Source organism: Pseudoliparis swirei, chromosome 16, assembly GCF_029220125.1.
Source record: "Pseudoliparis swirei isolate HS2019 ecotype Mariana Trench chromosome 16, NWPU_hadal_v1, whole genome shotgun sequence".
Classification (NCBI taxonomy): Eukaryota; Metazoa; Chordata; class Actinopteri; order Perciformes; family Liparidae; genus Pseudoliparis; species Pseudoliparis swirei.
This window is the reverse complement of record NC_079403.1, coordinates 6,838,832-6,861,692: the sequence shown is the minus strand read 5'-3', so window position 1 is coordinate 6,861,692 and position 22,861 is coordinate 6,838,832. Positions and strand designations below refer to the sequence as shown.

Below are 22,861 nucleotides of genomic sequence, written 5' to 3'. Positions count from 1 at the left end.
CACTGAAAAAAATGTTATGTTGGAATTACTCCATTTTTTTTAGGTAAGTGATTGCACGAAATAAAATCATCTAAATCCAGACATATTTTTTAAGTTGATTGTACTAATTATTTTCAACTAATTTCAGCCTAATTATATTTATATTTTCTGCTCAACGATTTTGATTAGAGTTAACTCAATTATATTAAGAAATTCCAACTAAACCCATAGGGGTTCAGTTTACTAGAATGGATTAAGTAACTTTAATTAAAAAAATTGTTTATATGCAAATCAACTTAATGTTTATATTTTTACATACTAAAATTAAGTTTAATTAAATTATATGTTCCCTAATACTCATTCATGGCATCACAGCACGTCAGCTCGCCCCGAGGAAGCTGTCAGCTACAGATGTCAATACCCCCCCACCCCCCGCTGACCCCTCTCCATCCCCCCACCGCTGCACACACACACACACTCACACACACATGGCACTGGAGGATTGTCCTCCAGAACAAAGGGATGGGGGGGTTTCTGTGGAGAATGGGCAACCAAACATTCCTGGCACAATGGAGAGAGAGGCCGGCAGGTTCAATTAGTACACACTTTACTTTATACTCCATACGCTCCCAGTGTGCTTGGAAACAAAGCCGGAGACCCCAAACTCAAACGGGGGTATTTGGCGATGCCGGTTTGTTCACGGTGGCCGTACGTTTTAAGAGAGTTCCTCCTATTACTGCTTTGTTGCTGCCATGTTACCTGAGAGATAAACAACTTGAAGGACACTTAGGACACAGATCCTCAAGCGGCAAGATGGACTGGTCTAAAGAGAAACTTTGAACTCTTTGTTTTTGGAAGTAAACAAGCCGGTCAATAAGCCACTGCAAGGAATATTTACCACGAATCCTTCCAAGAATTTAGTGACACTCAAAGTCTAATGAAACACTTCAGAGCACATTTTCCAAGTTGACCATAATAGCCTCTTTTTTTATTTATTATAGGATTACCAAGAGAGAGAAAAAACATTTTGAATCCCACACAAAACAAACGATTTTTATACCTTTCTTTCCAGGGAAATTAGGATTTTCCAGGAATCTTCCAGAGAACTTCTACATCACGCAGAGGTTACACGATGCTCTGGACTACCAGCGCACCAGACACGGTTACAGTCACGTGAACGCAGCACCGCCGGGGACTTGATGCTCGGTGTCTGTGACTGTCACTGGAAACCTTCAGGGAGGATTTTTGCAACACACCGGATGCTCAGCATGATCAACACGGCCGGCTGCTGTGAGATAACACACACTTCACGGGCTGCCTGACCCCGAGTAGAGGAAGAAACTGATGCACACTCACCTATAGGAGACACAAGGTGCGCCGTCACGTCGGCTCTACTTGGCGTATCCGAGAGAAATGAAGCACCCGAAGCCGCCGCGTCACTCTTCACACCATCCAGGCGCACGTGTCGCCCGGTGCCACCCGCCGAGAAATGTCACAATCAAAAAAACGGGAGGGGAGGGAGGAGGAGGAGGAGGGATTGAGGGAGGGAGGGTGGGGGGGTCAGGGGGGCTGCATGCGACGAGTATATGCCCGAGCGAGAAGCCGCTCCGCCGTGCGTGGTGTCCGCGCGGCGTGTCCGGCCGCTGGATGATGAGACGTGGATATGGTGCGCACCCCCACCCACCCCCACCCCCTTATTGGCGGACCCTGCGCGCCCACCGTGTCCTCCTGCTCCAGCGTTGATGAATGGATGAATGAAATAGGAAAAAAAGGGGGGTTGGGTTGGGGGGCGAGGGGGGACACACACGAAAACAGAAGTGTCCGCTTCGGGGCAGCGTGGTTCCGCGCGGCCGCCGCTGATGGTGTAAACTGTGGTCCGCGTAATGCGTGGTGCGCAATTAAAGAGGCGCGCAGGACGCCGGCGCCACCCACCGAAGGAGGGATTTTCTTCTCTCTTTTTTTCTCTTCTTCCCGTGGCGAGTGAATACGGACGGGGAATTTTAATGAGTGCTGCTGCAGAGTTTCCCTCCTCCTTGTTCGGAGGGGTCGTGCTGAAAATCCAACTGTCCCGACACACACACACAAAAAAATGAGAAATCTTAAAGTGACCTTTACGGGAGGTGAACTGTTGGCCACCGGCCAGTCGGCAGAGAGGGAGATTAGCCCGCGGGACACCTGTTGACTGAACACGAGTTCCTGATGGCCTGACTCAGATCAACTGTGCTCGGTTATTATGGTCTGTCCTCTTCATCCCACACACAGCTTCAGTGTGTGGTGCACTGCTGCAGAAACCGTGTCAGGCCCCCGTTAAAGCCGCAGGACGCGTGACGGACAAGCGTTCAGGTATCCACGCGAGCCGCTTCATTACGTCATTAACGAAATAAAACTATTTCCTGCAGCTTGTTTTTTTCTGTATTCATTTATTTGAACAATTTGCTTCAGAATCTGTAACAAAACAAACTTGGTTGAGGAGAGAAGCCATAGTGTGCCTTCATGGCCTCGGAGTCATTTATTGGGGAGGGGAGGAGGAACCAAAAAAGGATGGCTACAATTTATTCCTTACATAAGCGTTTATTAAAGATAATAATACATACACATGTCCTGCAGTGGGCTTCTTATTTCCCCAGATGGTTTGAATCTTTTTTTAATCTGACAACTCAGTTATAAAAAACTTTTAGTTGAAGTTAAACTAAAATGGATTCCCATTCGAGCATTTCACAAGACGTTTGGTCAGTGCTACAGCTCACTGGTTCTCACCCTGGGGGGCCAGGACCCTTTGAGAGGGGGGGGTCGCATGCTAATATCTAAAGGGGTCGCTTCACCTTTTCAGGTCTTAAATGCAAACATGTGAAAACCACTGGTGGAACAGCTATCAATGTATTACCATATGCACCATATGACCAGGTGTCACAAGCAAAAGCTTCATTGTAAATGGACCAGAAGTAAAATAAAAAAGGTTGGTACCCAGTTATAAATGAAGAACAGAGCACTGTTGTTGATACGGGTGCTTTTTGTCCAAAGCTCTACAAGTGAAGCTACTCCTCCCTTCGTAGGAGGCCTTTTAGATGAGTCATGTTGCTGTCAGTGCAGCTCTCGCTCCTCTAATCCCACAGCAGCTCAACGCTGAGTCTGTGTGGAGGCCGTCAGCTGGTCAATCTATCACGAGGTTAAACCACTTATCCGGCCATATGGGAGGCGACAGGGGCATCTGACCTCGGCTGGCACCCTGGCACGAGACGGCACAACGCACGTACGACGGGTGAACAAAATCTGGTGTTTTCTGCATGGCGATCCACAGCAGACACGAGTGGGCCGCCATCACAGGGATGAGGAAGAGTATAGGGCGGAGGAATGAGTTGCACAAATATACCCGTCAACAGAAAAATAAATAAAGTTGTTTATTTGTAATAGTCATGAGAAACGTGCCTTCCCTTGGAACACAGGCCAGAGTCAGACAGTGAAGACGTGCTGCCCTCTACAGGCCAGATAGTGTTACTGCACCCAATTACAAAACGTGACTCGACACTTCTTTCAGTCCTTCATTAAGTCATCCATCATGGCTACAGTCTCACAGTCCACTGCACAGACTGCAATGCACTTAGTTTATTGTGAGCATTACCAATAAAAATTCATATTTACAAATCAGCATTTCAAAAAAGACACTATTTAGGAGTTTAACATTTCAGTTCAGACGTGTCTTTTTCAGCCTGGAGTTTTCCGCCGCTGCTTTGCGCTTACGTGACGGAGTGTCCGGAGCGTCTTCAGAGGGAGCGTCAGTCAGGTAGTACAGCTCCATGGCCGGGATCGTCTCCTGTTTTGGTGCAATAAGGCACAACTTTAACATTTAATCTATGGGGTCGAACTTGTTGCAACAAAAAAAGGCATTTCAAAATCAGCCGATTACAGTCAGCAGTTATGAAAACATTTCTCGGGGTCACAACACAACAAATTCTCAAAGTTTTTGTTTATTCGCAAATAATATGAAGCGGCTGGTTTGTGACGATTCGTCTGAAAAGCTTCTCTCACCTGCATGAGGTAGTCTGCGATGTACTCGGGCTTCAAGCAGTTGACTCCGTGGGCGGACGCCTCCGACACATCCACTCTGAAGTCTCCGGGCTTCAGCCGGCTGAAGTCCGCAAACAGGTGAGTGGTCTCCTTGTACAAGGACGGGGAGGGACTCGGCATGACCTGCAGAGAGAGAGAGAGGATTTTAAAAAGGGCGGGAAACAATGGCTTTGCTGCATTCACAGAAAAATACATGTCAACTTCTTTGTGAATATAAAGCGCAGATGTGGCCAGGTAGACACATGACACACCTGGTTTCATGCGTGTTACAAACTCTGATTAAATCATTTGCCGTTCTTCTGTCGGCTCTTTGGTGCTGCATGATTGAGCTCCGTGGTGGAAACTGTGATTTAACCCTCCTGTTACCTTTGGGGTCAATTTGACCCCATTCAATGTTTAACGTCTCTAAAAAATTTATTGACATCATGTTTTTTTGCTTCATATTTCATGATTTTTCCTAATTTATTGGGGACAACTGGGAAAACCTAAAATTCACATGATGATATGTTTTCAATGTCCTGAACACAACTTGCACACATCGGTGTTCTTTGGGGTCAATTTGACCCCAGGCTGTTTGTCACTGTGTCAAACATATAAGAAATATCATCTTTTTTATTTATTTAAAGGGCTATTTAGCTACTCAACAAACAAACATAAAGTACCTCACACTTAAACTTGGGAAACAATATTAATTCTAATAATTTTCTGGAGGTTTTAATTGCTGAGGTCAAATTGACCCCGAGGGTAAAATATGTTAGTAAATGTGAAGGTAACAGGAGGGTTAATACTGGCTCAGTGTTTTATAGCGGAGAGGAGTCACCTCGTCCGGAACAACAAATGTCACATTTAATGAAGGCGACTGCCGTCTCAGGGAGTCGTCTCCCCACTGAACGGATCACAAGGCGAGATGTGTCGACATCGGGGTGATTATAACGCATCATGCGTAAACTTATAATGCGTTAAATAAAAGTACTACGAATCCTTCTCTCTGATAAACGGTTACCGGTTTGCCCGATTTGAAAACCGCAATAGTGATGAGTAAAGTATGCAAACAAGCAGCGACCTTCGCCCTGCCAGACTGCAGCAACCGCCTGAAGCCGGATTCTCTGATCTGGTCGATGTTCAGCATGACCGTCCATCCACTGAAGGCTCCCTGAAACACACACACACACACACATGTGTATACGCATTTAATAATGCATACAGTCCAGGAGCAGACACTACAATACGAATGACAGTGGTGAGGTACCCCTTGCTCAGAGCGGCCCTGCAGGGTTTTTCTCCAGCGCATGGCAGCCAACGCCAGCCTCCTCTGCTGGGAGGTGATGGAGGGCAGCGCGTCCAGGATGGAGCTGCTGCCCCACTCGTACTCGTCTTCCTGGAACACACACACACACACAGAGTAAAAACCACGGCATGTGTGAGTCTGCTGGCGACGCCAGACCGCAAGGCTCCAGGTCCTGACCCGGATGAAGCGGTCCACGGAGCGGCAGGCCTCCAGGTACGAGCGGTGCAGGATCCATTTGCCCGCCGCCATGGCTGCCAGGTACTTCTCGTTGCGCAGAGGAGTCCCGACGATGATGTGGGAGCAGCTGGAGTCGAAAGACTGCTTGTCCAGGACGACGCCGCCTGAAAGAGCAACGGAAAGTCGACGGGAAGGAAAGAAACAACGACAGATTAGATATGCTGCGCCTAATCTGGAGTTATAGGAACAGACCTGAAGGTTAAAAAGGTGTTTTCTAAATGTATGAATAGCTGCTGACTGACTCCCTATAAACTGTTGTAAGTGAAACCTTCAGGAGGCAGATTTAACCCTTGTGTTGCCTTCGGGTCATTTTGACCCGATTCAATATTTAACCCTCCTGTCGCCTTCGGGTCAATTTGACCCGATTCAATGTTTAACCCTCCTGTCGCCTTCGGGTCAATTTGACCCGATTCAATGTTTAATGTCGGTGTTCTTTCGGGAGTCAACAAACAAACATAAAGTACCTCACACTTAAACTTGGAAAACAATATTAATTCTAATAATTTTCTGGAGATTTTAATAGCTGGGGTCATATTGACCTCAAGGGTAAAATATGTTAGTAAATATAAAGGTAACAGGAGGGTTAAACATTGAATCGGGTCATATTGACCCGAAGGCGACAAGAGGGTTAAACATTGAATCGGGTCAAATTGACCCGAAGGCAACACAAGGGTTAAATCACACTTTTATAGAGAAGATTATTAAGGAAAAAGTTGGTTTTAATCGCATCAAAACATCCGTTTACAAACTCTAACACAACTCCTGCCGTGTAATAAAGTCTCATGTATCCAGTTGTATGCTCCTTACTCTCTAAACACATGCATATTTGCTAAAACCATATTATTTAAAGCACTTCTGCAGAAGCAGTCTCACGCTACTCATGTTGAATTGTTGTCACTTTTTTTGAGTGAAGTATTCCTTCAATGGCTCCATTTGTAGATGCTGTTCATATATCGTCTTAGTTCCAATCATGATTACATGTATGATGAGCGGTGGTGTATTTGACCATACTGAGCTCACAACAAGAAGCATTCCCCGACCCCCAGAGGCTGTTCCTCCTCTTGAGCCGGCAGGAATGAGCTCCTGTGACTTCAGATGCACGACTGGAACACGATGAAACACTCCAGAGCCCCAAGTAGGTGGGAGACTCACCGAGCTGCTCGATGAGGTGACTGTAATCGATGCGCTCCTGTGGGCTGAGGGAGGACAGCTGAAATCGGGGCGGCTGCTTCTCTTCCTCCGGCTCCTCGTGGGTGAAAGAACAAAACCGTTCAGCACCCGTTATAAAAAAAGAGTCCGAATTACAGTTATTAGTGCATCAACTTCTTGTTGTTCGTGTAAACGGGAACCTTCACCTGTGGCTCCGGCGCCACCGGGGGGTTGGCCAGAGGGAAGGCGATGCTGGGGGCTTTGGGAGTCAGGATGTCACGTTCCCGCTCCTCAGATGGAGCCGCTGTGGCTCTCTGGCCCATGTGCTGGTCGATGACGTCACAAGCAGCTGTGAGGTCAGGGTGGAGGTCAACGAGTGCATTAGAACAAACTGAACGTAGTCAGAAGCCGCTCCGTCGTGTGCGTTTACGGTGAGATTATTCTTTGCAGACGCAGGTAGATAAACAGCTGACTCAGCATCTGACACTTCCGTTGTCAGTTGGTGGTAGTTAGGAGATAATCTCAACGTAAGAACATGTTTATAGGGTTATATTTTGATTTAAATCTCCACTTAGTGAACACTTTGATCTCTTACCCATCTCCACCAGCTCAGAGTCCGTCATGGAGTCCCTGAACTGGGGGCCGTCTTCTGCACTGGGAGGCGGAGGCGCGAAGGGCTTAGAGTATTGGGATGGACTACCGGGCCACTGCAAGTTATCAGCCAGCTTGGCCCTCTCCTCCCGGGCTGTCGGGTCGTCCCACACTATCTGCTCACTCTGAGAAGGCTCTGTGTTGATGTCCAGAGCCGCTTCTCTGGGAACCCTGACATCAGGAAAAGAACGAGGCGGAAGAGGTGGACACCGCGACATATTATTTGGGTTTCCAGTAGCTACTATAGCAGAAAGGAATCATTCCCTTCATCACGGAATGGACTCACCCAACAATAGTCCTAACAATGATACCGATTTGCTTTGAGATGCTTTAAAATGAACAATTGTATTAGTTTGAACATGAAGTATCTCCTCAACGCCTGGCGTCCTTGCCTCAGAGCCTCCAGAGTACGTCTGCTCCCGCAGCGTCCGATCCGGCTCCCATCGGGTGTGTGCGGGCCCGAGTCGGCCCCTCCGGACCCCATCCTGTTGAGTCGGGCCGAGGTCCGCCTCACCGTCGTCAGCCTGGTGGCGGACATGATCTCCTGGAGCTGTCTTTGCAGGTTCTCTCTCATTTCTAGAGTCTCTGAAACATCTGGACACAAGAGATGAAACGAGTCAGCGTGTCATTCAAACGTGCAGAAGAAGCTTTGTGCAAATAAAAGACACCCACCGCTTCTGTTCGCAGCTTCACTCGTGTCGTCTTTATCGACGCTCCCATCGCTGACTCGCCGTAATGCTGTGGCTTCTTCTGTGGCAACGTGTCCACACTGAAGGACATTAAAGACGGTCACACGAGACACTCCTGCATCAGTGACGCGCTCCTTCGGGAGACGTCACTAACAGTCTACAGTATGCATCGTCGCTCTGCATCTTGGGAGGTGAATTCACGTCGATATTTACACCCACCTTGTCGTCCTTTGCCTCCGTGATGTCTTTGAGTTGGGATCGTGTGAAAGGTGAAGACCTCTGGGAGCTGGTGGGCACCTGGCTGAGAGTCAGGCTCATCTTGGGGTTGTAGGTGAAAGGGTACAGAGACTCGGGGACGCGCGTCTGTTGCTCCGCACACTGCACATATCGGAAAACAGAGGCAGGCGTGTTAGAAACAATAATTGATTTCATGCAATACAAATGCATACGGAGGTAGGATTTGGGCCCCCTCTGATTTGAAGTTCTAGGAGTGACATGAAAAATAATAAATCTGGAAGAGAGTAAGAAAATAAATGTGGGAATAGAAAAATAAAAACTGCATACAAATAGAAAACTATATTAATAAGCATTTAATGTATATTTATTCATATATTTCAACATATATTTATCTCTATAATAACAATAAAAAAATGAATATGTATTTAGTTTTTGCATATACCCAACTGCTATAACAAATGTGGAAAATTCTTGAAAATACCTGTAACTATTCTTTTAAATTGTAAATTCTTTTATTTATTTATCTTCAATTTCCTCATTTAATTTCTTATTCTTTTACAGATGTATCCTTTTCTACAGCATTCCCATGATTAAATACTCTTGACCTTTATTTTGGTAAATGGTTGTCGAGAATGCATGAATATAATAATAATAAATAATAATATTTCAACTTTGAGTATTGCAGTTGGTCTTCGAAATATTTTAGCTTTTCTCTGTTGTATCTATTTATGATAAATTATGAATATCTTGGTTATTGGAACTGTTGCTTTGTCAAAACAAATGAATGTTAATAAAATACAAATTAATAAAAAAATGACCGTGGGCTCTGAAAACCTGTAATGGGCATTTTCACAATCTTTTTTCATTTTCTCGACTAAATGATGAATCAATTAATCATCATTAATTCCAGTCTTAATTAATTTAAAAGAGAAAAACTATGAACTGCTTGACAGATTTGTTAATCGCTTCCTGTGCAGTTAAGAGTAAAAAAACAAGTTGAGGATAAAGTAAAGAGCGTGTGTTATATTCATACCGCCTGCAGCCAGTATTGGGACACCACATGCAGCCCTCTCTCCTTCACGCCTCTGTATTCCCGGGTGTTGTCCCCCACGCGGCCCTGGTAGATGTAGTGCGTCACAGTATCGTCACAAGCCCACCTGAAAACCAGTTGATGAAGAAATGTTTGTAAAACGTTCATATTTACTCAAATACAAATACTTGTAAAAAATTTTTTTTACTGATCCTGTAATTGAAGCAAAAGATGTGTTGGATACCTGAAGTCGGCTCCGAGCGAGGCAGCGACGGCGTTGAGCTCGCTCTGCGTCTTGCTCAGCTTCTTTCCCACATAGATCACAACGCCGGTCAGAGGGCTGGCTCCTTTTTCTGGGACCTGATACACACATTTGATAACTATTAGGTTTATATATATCTCAAGTGATATAGAGAGGACATCGTCTACTCCATCACACGTCCACTTTCCGTTTGAGTATATATGAGGTGTGTAAGAGATCCTCCATCAGCGTCACTGTATTTGCCAAATTAAGAGATTCTAAGATTAAAGCACCGATGTCAAGTATTCAAACGGGCATACTGTGTTTTTATGTATTTCAGTTTACCTCCTTCTCAGCCGTCTTGGTAAATTGGGGGCTGGCAGTGATGGCTTGCATATCTAAGGCGCTATTCCGGGTGCTATTGGCCAGAGACACCTTCAGGTTCCTGTTGATGACGTCGGTCAGTGGAGTCTCCGTCGTCTCTCCTGGTTTGGATTCCCCCCCCGGAGTCTCCAACGCTCCTCGGGCATCCTTCACAAGAGAAACAGGACGATCCATCAAGTATCAGTGCACAATTTATGGCTTCAAGCCGTTACATCAGAGAGCTAAAATTGTACTTGTATCACTAGACTCTGAGGCTCCCAACCTTAAAGTTGAAAGACGGCCTGAAGAGCTGGTCTCTGCTCAGGAAACGAGACGGCGTGTCCAGCTGCAGGGTGGCCTCGTTCTGAGGGGGGTTCTTTCCGCCGCCCTCCGGGTTCTCTTTGGGGGTGCTGATGTCCTCTTTGGGCCTCATCTCAGCCAACACAGAGCGGAGCACTTTGCTCCGGAGGCGACCCAAGTCCAGCGGAGTGACGACCTTTCCGGTCTGGAGACCCAGCAACGGGATCTCTGGAGACAGGCATGCTGGCGGCGGCATGGTCGGCTTCTGGGAGCCACCGACAAAACTCTCGTCTTCCCTCTCTGCAGAAGAAGAAGAAGAAGAAGAAGAACAAACGTTGTTGTTAAAGCACAGGGAACAATTAATTCCCACCATAATAACACTCAACAACGATAATAGACAAATTATCTATAATTTCAGTAGAAAATGACTCGACAAATTCCTTGGACATCAATCTTATTTCACTTTTTCCGACTAATCTGCCAGATAAGTTAAAGCGTGAAAGAAATTATAGTGCGAAAAAACAAAACACTAATTACTATAATTACCATCCATCATGTTTCTAAACACAGCCAACACATTAAAAAAAAAAACACAAAAATTCCATCCGCTTTAAAGTTTTAATCAAGACCCTTTTCTCACCTGGTGAGGGAGGCAGGTCGACGAGGAAGCGCCCCTCCTCGGCCCTCCGGCCGGTCCGAGCCGAGCCGAGGATCCAGCGCATGGTGACGGCTGGAAGCCCCCATTTCTTGGCTGCTTGGTACTTTGTGCCCTCGGGGCTCTGCAGCACCAGATGAGTGCTGGCCAGCATCCCTTTCTTCTGGTTGGCCAGGCGCACAAAGTAATCCTGGACACTGCAGGGGGTGAGAGAAGAAAAGATTCAAGAGAGGTAGTTCACAAAAAGGGAAGGCGGGACACGTGAGGGTGAAGGTAAGCCGGAGGGAGAACACCAATCAATTGTGTCGGAACAACGTGCAGTCGAGGACTTCTTCTGCATTTCTAACACCACAGTCCGGGACCTGATGCAGCTTCAAACGTGTACAAAAGGAAATCAAACTTGGACAATTTCGTCACGCCTATGAATTGTGCTGTATAAATACATTTGCTTTTTCCAATTAAATTCTTTGACCTCATCAATTTGGAAAAGGTAAACACCCAAAACTAAACAGCTCTTACTCTTTATACTGTGTGTTCTGTGAACTGGGTGCTCCGATCAGGATCTTTGGGGCCAATACAAAACACAGGGTCGATTGAATCCTTTCATTTATCACGTAGCATTATTTACTCATCTGTTACACATCGATCTACAACATTGTCTATTAATTATTACAATTTTGATATGAGAAAGAATCTTTTTGTTGGCAGGCAACATGTGCCACATAATTCCCTCTCCTCTCTTAGAGACTCAGCAACAGACGACGCCTGGTTATTATTTAGTCGTTCTAATTGAACTGCCAGACTTTTGAAGCCATTTTAGCGACACATAGCGTCATCTGATGAGCTCTTCTGATTGACCGTCATAGAGTTCGACGATCAAACCATTTAGAACAGATATCGTCTGGTAACAAGCGGTGGCCAAATCGATTAAAGCACCCTCAATGTAGAATAAAAGTGGGACTGCAATGTCACCGTACTTGGCTCCAAGGTGCTTGGCCAGCTCCACCAAAGACTCCCTCTCTGCTCCCGTAAACTGGCTGACGGAGAGAATGCAATCTTTGAGGGGAAAACATCCGTCCATCAGAGGAACGGGCGTGAACAAAGGGTTGGAGCACAGCTGCAGCACACACTCCTTCTCCACACACATGGCCTGGAAAAGAACACAAGCAAAGCCCGCCTGTCAGGTCTCAAGCTTACGAAGCATAATCGTGGCGCGCAGAACAAATGGAGAACAAATGTGTTTTTCTGAATCAGTGAAATACTTATGACCATGTGATATTTCGGTTTTTCTTTTTTAATAAATTTGCAAAAATGTCTACATTTTATGGTTTTTTTCTGTCACGATGGGGTGCTGAGTTACATGAATGAGAAATATAATGAACTTTTCTGATTTCAGCAAATGGCTGCAATGAAACAAAGAGTGAAACATTTAAAGGGGTCTGAATACTTTCCGTACCCACTGTATGTATGTCGGATTGCAGCAAAAACATTACAGAAAAATGCACATTACAAGTTCCCAGAGGCCGAGGTGACGTCTTTAAAAGACTTTTTTTGTGCAAATGCTAGTCCAAAACTTAAATATATTAAAATTGACATGATATGAAAAAGAAAAAAACAGCAAGTACTTATATTAGTGATGCTGGAACCAGATAGTGTTTCCTACTATTGACTCAAAAATGAAGTCTGTTGCCTCAAAAATAAAATATGACGAGCAACAAAGACGATTAACAAACAAAGGATTTTCCTCTTTGTTCGACCAGTCGACAAATCAACAGACGGCTCTCAAATCAGCCAGAAAGCCGCACCCTCCTCCCGACACGGACACAATTAAAGCAGTGTGACGATGATCTTACCAGCCAGGTGTCAGTGACCACCTCGTCCACTGTGGCCTCCACTGCACAGCCCAACAGTGGGACCACGGCGTAGTCTGCCACAACACGCGTCCGGCCCATCAGGACCGTGCCTCCATTCTCTGTCACCAGCATGGAGAGCTGGGTCTCTGCCTCGGCGCCAAAGCCCACGAGTAGGAAACGTCTCCCAAAAAACAGGCCCGCCTCGCTGGCTTCCTGCAGGGTGGAGTCTGGCTCTGGTCCTCTGGTGCGGTCTGGTGCCCACGGTTGGGCAGCAGATGTACGGACGGACCTCCTGCTGTTGCCCTCTGCTGGTGGGGGCATGTCCACTGGAGGAAACAAGAAAAATGAACTGAGCTTTCATATATAAAAGTAGATCTTGTAGAATCAGATACTTACCGAATGTAGGGTCATCATTCATGTACTGAGAGAGCATATCTTCCTCTGCTCTGGTTTGCATGGGAGTGCTGGGGCTGGCTGCAGGGGGGCCATCTGAATGCCGGGAGGAAGGAGTGCGGCGGGCCGACACAGAGACGGCAGCCGGGGACGGGGGCACACAGTCGGGGTGGAGGTAACTCGCTTCTGGGAGCAGACTGCCTTTGTTGAAACTGTCCAGCAGCCACTGCACTGTTACCACATGGGGTCTGAGAAGCAACATGCAGACGTGAACATCACAATTTATGATTTAGCAGAATGTAATCAAGCGGGATTCTGTATATTCTGTAGAAATCGAAGATTTCGGATAAGGTATGGATGTATCCTGAACTTACATTTAGAGAGGCCTCAAGTCCATGTAGCTTATACGTTTATATTATTACATTCTATTGTGAGGCATTTGCCTTCATTTGATAGTAACCTATATAAACATTTTGAAAATGTAGGAATATTTGGATAAGTGAGGCTCAGGGGATAAAAAACATGCAATAGGCGAGGATGCAATACAATCTATGTAAAGTAATCATCTTTGCAGGTCTGACCGATGTGCTGCTTTGAACAGAAACGTCTTGAGGTCCTGGTCCAGCTCTCCCATGACCACATGTGTGAGTTCCTCACTGGGCTGGTTGAGGCGCAGACCTCCTGCAACGTTCACAAGACGCCGCAGCTTCTCCAGTTTCTTCCCTGGCAGGCCACACAGGTACAGCTGCACGACATTTGAACAAAGACGGAAATAAATCCTCATCTATGTCTTTCTCATGATTTGAAAAAAGAGAAAATAGTGGAAATGAAATCTCGACTCGAAATGAAAAGGAACGTTCTTTTGTTTACCTTACAGCCATCCAGTATATCATCAGCCGGGCAGACGGTGAGATCCAGAGTATCGATGGGGTCTGGAGCCTCCAGGCGGCTGATGGTGCCGTTGGTGACGGTGTCATTCATTGTCATGCTAGCATTCACGGAGATGTGGCTCAAGCCCAGCAGAGATGGACCCTCTGGAGTTCAGAAACACGATTCTTCAATACAATGTTACAGACAAAAATACAGTACACAACAAGCAACAATCAGACTGTGGCTCACCCAATTTCTTGTTGGTGCCAGTGGGGGTGGAAGTGTGCGGTCGAGTGGTCTTTGATGCGTTACGCTCCACAGTGTACCGGCTCTCGTCTTGACAAAAGCCCTTTTCGATGCTGTCAAAGAGCCAGTGCAGAGACACGCAATACACGTTCCACTTCCTTGCACACTCGTACTTCTGACCTGCGAACAAATACAAACCCTTACAAATGATACGAGCAGCTATAACGGAACCCATTGTGCTGTAACTGATAGTGACCTACCCGTTGGCTCACTAACGATGAGGTGTGTGCACTCGTTCATTTTGAGCTGACCGGTGTAGATGGCTCCATGCTGATCACAGAGCCGCTGCACCTCTTTGCGCTCTGTGCTGGAGAGGCCAGTCACACAAACAGTGCAGCCACACAACACAGGGCACAGGTAGTCCTCCATGGGCAGGTCTGTATACCGGAAAAGACTGAAGGAGGCAGAACAAGGTGTTCATTATCGTCAAAAGAGTAGATTTGGCCAAGAAAACAAAAATCTGTATGCATCTTTCTACATAGATGTTAGAACAGAAATGTCCGTTTTAACACCTGTTTTGAGATTTCTCCCAGCAGGCATTGACCCATGAAGCCAGCAGGATGGGTTTACCCAGGCTGGCCGCTACCAGGTATTTCTTGCTGCCCACCTCGCCGGCTATCAGGTGTGTGACCGATACATTTAGATCAAGATAGACTCGTCCACCCATGAGTTGCACCAGATCCATCACTGCTGCCTGTGGAGAGAGACACAAAAACGTGGAAGAACACTGTGCTGTGCATTCCTCAGTCTAAAGAACACTGCTGTGCATTCCTAAGTCTAAAGAACACTGCTGTGCATTCCTAAGTCTAAAGAACACTGTGCTGTGCATTCCTAAGTCTAAACCCCCAATGGAGAATATTAGTTGTGCACTATGTTACACTTTTTGTATATATTTGGGGATGTACATCTATGTTCCACTACAATGACCAGCTTTCATATGAATTGGTCCTTTTCAGACTTGCACTATTAAGTGCAAACAATGTTCAGCACTCACTGAAAAGTATGGCTTCGTGGTTTGTGCTCTGCGATTTCATAACAAAGATGAAAGCTGCATTAGTTAACATGTCATCATAGTTATATTCCGTATTCTTTCAAATGATTGACTAACGTTAATACATGTTCACATCACTAACAGGCAGCTGAGATTGACAATAAATCCCCACATAATCACCCTGCCTGAGACGTTAAAAAGGGAGGGATAGAGGAAACTGCCTAACATCATTAAGATGTAATCAGTAACGATTATGTTACTTGAATTGCGTCGAATATTTCTTCATGTTTTATGTTCAAAACATAAATACACTCTGTGACATCTTTGGTATTTATTAGAGAGCAACAATCTGAAAAGCATCACACGCAGTGAACCTACCCGTGATGCTTTATCCAAGCTGGTGCAGGAAATAGTGATGTCAGCCATTGCCATGTTATAGACGGGCTCCTCTGCTTTGGGGACGCAGTGCTGCTGCTGCAGGCAGTACAACACCACCAGTGGACTCACCACCCGGCAGCCAAGCTACACGTCAAATAAAAAAAGAGGGAGAAAGAGAATAACTACCATCAGTGACAAGCTTTCACAAATTCCCATCACATTTAGGATCCAGGTTTTGATGCATCACATATCGAGTCATACCTTTTTGCAGTGCATGAAGGCTGGAGTGGTGAAGCTGCTGAAGACAAACAGAGACTTGTCCTTCTGGTCCATCTGTAAAACTGCATCTTCATCGATGGTTTTCAAGTACTTGTCAGACTGCAGCTCCAAAATGGCCTGTTTAAACGCAAGAAAAAGGTCATCATCCACTGCAAACGAATAGACATTCGCACAAGGAAAAAAGGTAAACATCAACAAGGGATATGATAATGAACTTTACCTCGTAAGCCTTGACAGCATTCTCTGTTTTTTGTGCTTTGCTTTCCACAAACTTCACAATGAAGCCTCCCTTGGCCCCTTTGGACATAACTGAATAAGGACCAGTGGGAAAGACATTAACTACATTCACGTTTGTTAAAATGGCATTAGCAGTAACGTTAGTTTAGTGATTATAGCTATCAGTCAATATTCTTTCACGATAATGTTACGCTAACTAACTGAAGGCAACTTACCTGTTCTTTGATGCACTGCCAGATAAAAAAAGAGGTAGCAAGCGAATGACTAACGTTGTACGTTACTGATAGTAATTAATACGACCGCCGACTAGTCATCGTTTTGTCAAGAGAGAAACATCCAAATATAAAAGTGTAAATAGCGTTAAGGCCACTGTCCGATGTAGGAAGAGCTTGTCTGGCTAACTCACGATAAAGCAACTGCTTAGCAAACATTAAAACAAGCGTTATAACTTTAAACATACATCAAATAACATTCTTATACATCTTATCATAAACGAACGGCCTCCACCGTGTTGAATAAAAGTCTATACATTTTGTAATTTAATGATAATAGCTTCGGAAATTGAAATATCCGCTTTGTTGTTGTTGTTGTTATTCGCGCCAACGACGCAACTTCCGGTGTTACTCGCTAATTCGACCGTGTGGAGTCGGACTCCAAAGGTGAAAAGATCCGCAGCGTCTACATTTAATATTCAAAGGGCTATTATACAAATGGAGTAACACTTCAATTGTACAAATATTCATTGGGTTAAACATATGAACAGAAGGATAAGAGTCAACGCAATTAATAGTAGCCTTTCCTAAAGACGCCTCTGAGTTTTGATCACATGACAGTGGGTCAGACAGAGGAGCTTTGTCTTTAATATGTTAAAACTTGACCGTAATTATCTAAAGTTAGAACGAGACACTATTTATTCTGACTCTGTGTTAACTAGCTGACGTTTAAACCTGTTATTCGCGTGTTATTTAGCTCCTGTCTGCCAAAGGAACTGATTACACATCGCTGTCTGTTGTGTGTGTGCATATATATACATATATATATATATATATATATATATATATATATATATATATATATTATGTTAGCCAGTGGCTATTTAACTGTTACATATAATATTATATATATTATTATATATTATAAACTGTATATTAAATACACTGTTATTATATATAATATATAGTACATATAAAAATACATATTATATTATTATATATATTATGCTGGTGACTTTTTTTTGTCGCCACATGTTGTATGACCTACGGTCATTTGATTGTTCCGACCACAAATCTACATAAAAATAAACATTTTAAGAGAACAATAGGTCCACCATTCTCACTAAGTCAGTGATCGGGCCCGATAATAGTAGTAATAAATATAAATTGTCATTATATATAATATGGTCATTCATGAACCAACTTTTTGGCCTGAACAAGTCTTCAAGTCTTGTGTGCTCTGCTGAGCCTTGAGTCTGTTCTGCCTCTACCTGGTTGTCACGATCTTTGATACAATACCTGCCATATCATGATACTACCACGATACCAGAATTCAATACAATACCATAAATACGTATGATACCATAAATACGATACTGGTATATTTATCTATAATAGTAATGAATAAAACTTCTATTTGGTTCCTTTTTTACCAATTTTTCAACACTTGATAGCCATGATAGCATTGATTATAACGGCTATGTGGCTTTTTGGCAGTATCTGACCAGATGATACAAAGTTCCTTCAGTGTGAGCAATTATAGAGTTACATAACTTTACAGATGTGTGTTTGAGGTGAAACCCCCTTGGCTTTGAAACACACAGGCACACACACACACACACACATATATACAGGACTGTCTCAGAAAATTAGAATATTGTGATAAAATTCTTTATTTTCTGTAATGCAATTAAAAAAACAAAAATGTCATGCATTCTGGATTCATTACAAATCAACTGAAATATTGCAAGCCTTTTATTTTTAAATATTGCTGATTATATTACGCTTAAGAAAACTCTAAAATCCTATCTCATAAAATTTTAATATTTGATTTATAACAGCTGAGTGTTTGTCAAGGCTCAGAAACCCCCCTTGCAGGTGTTTGAGTTAATTAGACAATTCATATTCTAATATTGATAGATATTTGAGTTGTTTGTGTAAGCTGTAAGCCATATAAAATAATAAAAAGGAATAAAGGATTTCAGTTGATTTTAATGAATCCAGAATGCATGACATTTTTTTTAATTGCATTACAGAAAATAAAGAACTTCATCACAATATTCTAATTTTCTGAGACAGTCCTGTATATATATACATACACACACATATATATATATATAATCTGAGTTAAGGCTGCTTTTGTCTGGTACCAGTGAGCATCCAGGGACTGGACATTGAGATTGTAAAATCTTATAAGTACCTGGGTGTTCACCTGAAACACAAACTGGACTGGGCTGACCACGCACATGCACTCTATCAAAAGGGACAGAGCAGACTCTTTCTGCTGAGGAGACTGAGGTCCTCTGGAGTGCAGGGAGCCCTCCTGAAGACCTTCTTGGACTCTGTGGTGGCATCAGCCATCTCTTATGGAGTGGTCTTCTGGAGCAGCAGCAGCATGGCAGCGGCTGACAGGAAGAGGCTGAACAAGCTGCTAAAGAAGGCCAGCAGCGTGCTGGGTGTCCTCTGGATACTGTGGAGGTGGTGGGGGACGGGAGGATGATGGCAAAGCTCTCGTCTCTGATGAACCACGCCTCCCACCCCATGCATGACACTCTGGCAGCTCTGCACAGCTCCTTCAGCCACCGGCTGATTCCTCCCCGGTGTCTGAGGGAGAGGCAGCACAAGTCCTTCCTTCCTGCTGCTGTCAGGCTGCACAACACACTGCAGTAGATCGCTGGCGATCCTGGCAAACTCGGCACTTTACTTTACTCAGCACTTTACTTTATTTTCCCCCTGCATATTTAGCATTATTATTTTGTTGTATATTTATTTTCATTGATGCTCTGATGTGCACCGCTGCTGTGATTTGTGAAATGTCCCCACTGTGGGACAAATAAAGGAATATCATATACATCATAATGCATGTACGCAGATTAAAACACATACCGAGTATGTTAATAATGCACTATAGACAGTGTCAACACATTTTTCTGCATTTCTGTCAATAGTGAACTTATTATTAACACGTGGACATCTGGTACAATAACACATGACTCGTTTTATACTTATTTTTTACCTTTGAGATCTAGAACCCCAAGATGACAAGTGAGAAAAAAGATTATGGTGATCCAGTTTCTAAGTCTGATCTAAATAGTGTTCTCAGCTGCATTAATGACTTCTTTAATTATACATGTGTGTGTGTGTGTGTGTGTATATATATATACTAACAAGATGTCTCCGGAGAGAGCGAGAGATTTGAGAAAGGAACTTTTGTAAACATCTATCCAAAAGAAACTGCAAACAAAAACTACGCTGTATAGTCTAAATATCTTGAACCTCCTCTGACCTTGCCCCGTGTGATCATTACATCGAGGTCACAGAGCTGAGCGTCCAGTTACACTCTGCAATCTTCCAAGTGAAGACAGCGTGCCATGCTAGCAGCGAGGCAGTGTTTATGTTGCATTCGCATGGAATCATCATTTTAAAAGACGAGAGCGCGGCGCTAAAGTTTAGTGAGGTCGGCAGAGAATACGAGCAGAAGAAATAGACGGCGCTGCCTTTTTACTTTTTAAAGTTGCATAAAAATAAAAAAATTGCCATCCTCCGTGATAAAAAGAACAACCGGATGTTACGCAGGTTTCTCTCAGGAGAACATTTTTAACAGATTGGAATATGCTACATGCGGACTAGAATAGTTGCGTAAAATAATACACACAATAGTTATATTTAATAATTTATTATTTTCCATCACCACAGCATCTTTTCTTAATGAAAGCTCTTGCTTCCCCCATGGCGTCCAGAAGGCGTCCGTCTACTACATGGTTGGCAACCTCATGAATGAACATTAGGGAGGGAGAAGTGGTTAGAAGACAACAGTTGTTCTTGGTTACCTGGAGAAGAGCGTTGTCCCTCTGCAGCCTCTCCTCCAGGCTGCCTTGTGGAAGATCCAACAGCTTGCAACTCCTCCTCTTCATCACACATAGTTACACAAGTTATTACTGCCACCAGCACGCCAAAGAATAGCAACAAAAGAACGATGTCGTGTTGCTGCTGGCTGTTCATCCACTGCAAGTCCACTAAAGGTGTTTTTATGAGTTATCGTTTTCCAGATCAATGTAATTCAAGATTCAAGATTCAAGATGTTTTATTTGTCACATACACACACAGGGTGTGCAGTGAAATGAAAGTGGCAATGCTCAGCAGGAATGTGCAAGGGCAACAAGTACACACTATTTACAATAAAAAACAACACAATATTTACAGTAAGTGTGTGTGTGTGTGTGTGTGTGCCTAAGAGGGGCAGTTGTGTGGGTCTATGTGGGGGTCCTGGTGAGGTCGGAGTTCACAGTCCTGATGGCCTGAGGAAAGAAACTCCGTCTCAGTCTCTCTGTTCTTGCAGCGTGACTACGGAGGCGCCTGCCTGACCGCAGCAGCTGAAACAGTCTGTTGTTGGGGTGGTGAGGATCCTTCATGATCCTGCCGGCTCTGGTTCTGCACCTCCTGGTGTACAAGTCCTGCAGGGTGGGAGTGTAGTTCCAATAGTGCGTTCAGCCGAACGCACTACTCTCTGAAACCTTCCTGTCCTGAGCGGAGCAGTTGCCAAACCAGGCTGTGATGCTTCCTGTCAGGACGCTCTCTACAGCTCCAGAGTAGAAGGACTGAAGGATCCTCTGGGAAACTTTAAATTTCCTCAGCTGCCTGAGGTGGTAGAGGCGCTGCCTTGCCTTTCTCACCAGAGTGTCTGTGTTCGTTGACCATGTCAGATCCTCGGTGATGTGGACTCCCAGGTATTTATACCCGCTCACCCTCTCCACAGTAGTCCCGTTAATCCCCAGTGGTGAGTACGTCCTCTGTTGTTGTACCCTCCTAAAGTCCACAAGTTAGTTTTGGTGACATTCATGAGGAGGCTGTTGTCCTGGCACCAGAGTGACAGATCAGCAACTTCCTCCAGGTAGGCCTTCTCGTCGTTGTCGGAGATCAGGCCCACCACCACTGTGTCATCCGCAAACTTGATGATGGTGTTGGAGCTGAACCTGGCCACACAGTCATGTGTGTACAGGGAGTACAGTAGGGGGCTGAGGACGCAACCCTGGGGGGATCCTGTGTTCAGGGTGAGGGGGTTGAGGTGTGTCTGCCCACCCTGACCACCTGTGGCCTGGCGGTCAGGAAGTCCAGGATCCAAGCACACAGGAGGGTGTTCAGTCCCAGCTCAATCAGCTTGCCGGCCAGTCTGGAGGGACTATGGTGTTGAAAGCTGAACTATAATCAATGAACAGCAGTCTCACATAGCCCCCTCTGGCTGTCCAGATGAGAGAGTGTGGTGTGCAGTACCTGGGAGACAGCATCATCCGTGGATCTGTTTGGGCGATAAGCAAACTGCAGCGGGTCCATGGAGGAAGGGAGGAAGGCGCAGATGTAGTCCTTTATCAGCCTCTCAAAGCATTTCATGACCACCGAGGTGAGGGCCACCGGTCGGTAGTCATTCATACATGCTGGAGAAGCATTCTTGGGCACAGGGACAATAGTGGATCTCTTGAAGCAGGCGGGGACCACGGACTCAGCCAGGGAGAGGTTGCATATTGTGGTGAACACTGGAGCTAGCTGGTTAGCACAGGTCTTCAGTACTCGCCCAGATATGCCATCTGGACCTGCAGCTTTCCTGGTGTTCACCCTCAACAGAGCCCTCCTCACACTGTGCTCGGTCACAGAGAGTGTGTGTTCATCCCCAGCGGTAGAACTCACCTCGGCTACGCTGACGGTGTTGTTGTTAGCCGGCGAGCTAGCGCTGTTGTTGCTAGCCTCAAACCGTGCATAAAATGAGTTCAGGTCGTCCGCTAGGGATGCGTCGGCACTCACCATTGCGCGGGTCTGCTCTGGTAGTCTGTGATAGTCCGTAGCCCCTGCCATAGGCGCCTGGTGTCGCGCTGCTCCATCTGTGATTCCACTCTGTCTCGGTACTTCCTCTTGGCTTCCTTCACCGCCTCCTCAGTCCATAGACCGCTGCCTTGTACTCGTCCATGTTGCCGGATACAAGACCGGAGTTATAGGCAGCAGTACGGGCGTTCACAGCTTCACGGATGGATCTATCAACCCACGGCTTTTGGTTAGGAAAGACCCTAACTTTTACCGTGGGGACGATGGTGTCCGCTAGCGTTGCTATGAGGCTCATTGCTACGTCCGCAAACTCGCTGACGTCACTGGAACTGGATTGGATCATGTCCCAGTCGACGACACGCAGAGCGTCCTGTAGCTCAGCCTCTGATTGGTCAGACAAATGCAAGTCAGGGGGCTTTAAAGGCACAACCTGCCTGAACTTCAAGGACTGACACAACAAATAATTAAACTACCGAGTGACATAATATTTGGAAAAATACCAGTACTTTCTCTCGCAAAAAAACAAGTGAAAACCGTTGATGTTGCTTGAAGTACAGTCTCAGTCTCTTTAAACTGATTTAAACTAAATTACTGTTATCAAACCTTAGTTTAAATCCAAAACCGTATTCTGCACCAAATAAGAA

General features: G+C 45.1%; 2 protein-coding genes across 4 annotated transcripts in view; both read right to left on the bottom strand.

The window, feature by feature from the left end:
• The window catches only part of tmem108 (transmembrane protein 108), a 39,527-nt gene extending 37,204 nt beyond the window's left edge, over positions 1-2,323 (bottom strand). Inside the window, exon 1 of one of the 2 annotated variants that reach the window (XM_056433699.1) lies at positions 1,336-2,323. The gene's annotated coding sequence lies outside the window, so the exon portion shown is untranslated. The remainder of the gene's footprint in view (positions 1-1,335) is intronic. The other variant, XM_056433697.1, reaches the window with a different exon arrangement.
• A 1,038-nt stretch (positions 2,324-3,361) lies between these two features.
• Positions 3,362-16,769, bottom strand: topbp1 (DNA topoisomerase II binding protein 1). Of its 2 annotated transcripts, none has more exons than XM_056433695.1 (28): positions 16,407-16,769; positions 16,175-16,263; positions 15,937-16,071; positions 15,676-15,819; positions 14,819-15,000; positions 14,507-14,700; positions 14,250-14,426; positions 14,001-14,164; positions 13,712-13,875; positions 13,134-13,378; positions 12,738-13,063; positions 11,862-12,034; positions 10,870-11,081; positions 10,213-10,529; positions 9,912-10,097; positions 9,570-9,685; positions 9,329-9,452; positions 8,278-8,436; positions 8,042-8,138; positions 7,762-7,963; positions 7,314-7,540; positions 6,925-7,067; positions 6,722-6,815; positions 5,510-5,673; positions 5,294-5,422; positions 5,108-5,197; positions 4,006-4,167; positions 3,362-3,790 (listed from the first exon to the last, which is right to left on the bottom strand). In XM_056433695.1, the coding sequence occupies exons 2-28, from the start codon at positions 16,259-16,261 to the stop codon at positions 3,662-3,664; spliced, it is 4,542 nt and encodes a 1,513-aa protein (XP_056289670.1). In that variant the 5' UTR covers positions 16,262-16,263; positions 16,407-16,769; the 3' UTR covers positions 3,362-3,661. The 2 variants fall into 2 exon arrangements, with proteins under 2 accessions (XP_056289670.1, XP_056289671.1); XM_056433696.1 differs by having other exon boundaries at positions 6,722-6,812.
• Positions 16,770-22,861: the final 6,092 nt, after the last annotated feature.